At 59.5% G+C, this 1,784-nt stretch overlaps 1 protein-coding gene across 1 annotated transcript; it reads right to left on the bottom strand.

Moving 5' to 3' along the window:
• Positions 1-4: 4 nt before the first annotated feature.
• Positions 5-1,737, bottom strand: LOC104540924 (LIM domain kinase 1; the record flags this gene model as incomplete). The annotated part of the gene is made up of 7 exons (XM_010184844.1): positions 5-148; positions 518-573; positions 697-853; positions 952-1,017; positions 1,118-1,177; positions 1,289-1,420; positions 1,651-1,737. Coding segments are annotated over 7 exons (702 nt in total), but the record flags the coding sequence as incomplete, so codon positions are not given.
• Between the last annotated feature and the right edge of the window lie 47 nt (positions 1,738-1,784).

Raw genomic sequence — 1,784 nt, 5'->3', positions numbered from 1 at the left:
GGTCCAGGTCGCAGCAGCAGACGGCGATGGGGAAGAAGCTGGGGGGGCAGGCGGGGGGGCAGTAGCGCTCCAGGAAGCCCCTGACGTTGAGGCCGAAGTCGGTGGTGCGGGGCAGGTAGTCAGGGTCAGCACTCACCCGGCCGATGATCTGAGGGAGAGCGGGAGAAAGGAGTGGGATCAGCCCCAAGGGGTACCCAATGAGGACCTCAACCCCAATGGGAATCCTCAACTGGAGGCCCCAACTTCAACAAGGACACTAACTTCAATAGGAGATCTCAACCACAATGGGGAGACCCTAACCATAGACCTCAACTCTGATAAGGACCCCAACCCCAATGTTGGAGACCTCAACTGGAGACCTTAATCCGTATGTTAACCCCAACCATAGACCTCGACCCAAATGAGGGCCCCAAACCCAATAAGGACCTCACCCCAATGGGAGATCCCAATCCCAAATACAGAGACCTCAGCTGGAGACCTCAACACCAATGAGAACCCCAACCCCAGTGGTACTTGCCTCACACAGGACAATGCCAAAGGAGAAGATGTCCACTTTCTCATCGTAGCTCCTCCCTGCAGGGAGAGACGAGTTAGGCCATGCCGCACATCCTGTCCCTGCTCCACCAAGTGTCCCCTGTTTAGGGACAGAGCCCTGGCTAGCCACGTCCACCCTCCTGGCACCACAGCCAGGCTCACCATTGATCATCTCGGGGGCCATCCAGTATGGGTTCCCCACCACCGTGTACCGCTTCTTGCGATCTGGCTTCTTCAGGTTCTTGAGATGTTCGGGCTGGTTCTTCTCATCCACCATCAGCCGTGCCAGCCCAAAATCAGCCACCACCACACTCTTGTTCTGGGTGGACAGAGAAAGGTGAAGCACGGGGGGAGCCACAGGGTGGAGGCCAAAACCCCCACCTGGGCTGGGTGAGCCACCACCAAGGTGGGACTTACCTCCCGTACCAGGCAGTTGTGAGAGTTGAGGTCGCGGTGGATGATGTTCATGGAATGAAGGTAGGCCTGGGGGAAGGATGGGCTGAGAGCTGGGGGCACCCCCACCCCACAGTTCCCCATGCACCAGCACCCATCCCACCCACCTGTTCCCCGACACAGTACCCACCATTCCAGCAGCGATGTCCTTGGCGAAGCTGACCCGCTGGCTCCAGGGGTAGTGGTTGTCCTAGGGACAAAAAGGGTGGAGGTTTGCCAGAGAAGAGGAGAGGAGAGGGGTTCCCCAGCCCCACTGAGGCTGTAGGGTGGTAGAGGGCTGACCTGCCCCCCCAGTGCTCACCATGCTCTTGATGAGGCTCCTCAAGGTGCCCCCCTTGATGTACTCCGTGATGAAGTTGAGCCTCTTCTCCTTGTACAGCACCCCGATGAACTTCAGCACGTTAGGGTGCTCCAGGCAGCGCATCACCTTCACCTGTGGGACACCCCCATGCCCGTGACACCCCAAGGCACCCAGCACTCACCCAGACAGACCTACTGCCATGCTCTCCATTAAACAGGCAGCGCTGCCTGTGCCCCACGGTACCTGGCCGACCCCACCGCATGCACCATGCCCAGCACTCCACGGCAGGGCGACAGGATCGGACAGTCCCATCCCTCGTGTCCCTCCCCAGACCAAGGTGATTAAAGGAAGGGGACACTCACCTCTTTGAGGAAAGTCCTCTGCGTCTCCTCATCAAAGCGGATCAACTCCTTCATGACCATCACCTCGCCTGTCTCCCGATGTGTCACCTGGCAGGGAGGGCAGGGGCTGAGCCACCGGCTCCCCCCTGCCCAGA

The sequence above is a fragment of the Mesitornis unicolor genome, unplaced genomic scaffold, assembly GCF_000695765.1.
Source record: "Mesitornis unicolor isolate BGI_N332 unplaced genomic scaffold, ASM69576v1 scaffold35805, whole genome shotgun sequence".
Classification (NCBI taxonomy): domain Eukaryota; kingdom Metazoa; phylum Chordata; class Aves; order Mesitornithiformes; family Mesitornithidae; genus Mesitornis; species Mesitornis unicolor.
Note: the sequence above shows the minus strand (reverse complement) of the source record. Positions and strands in the feature narration are given on the sequence as shown.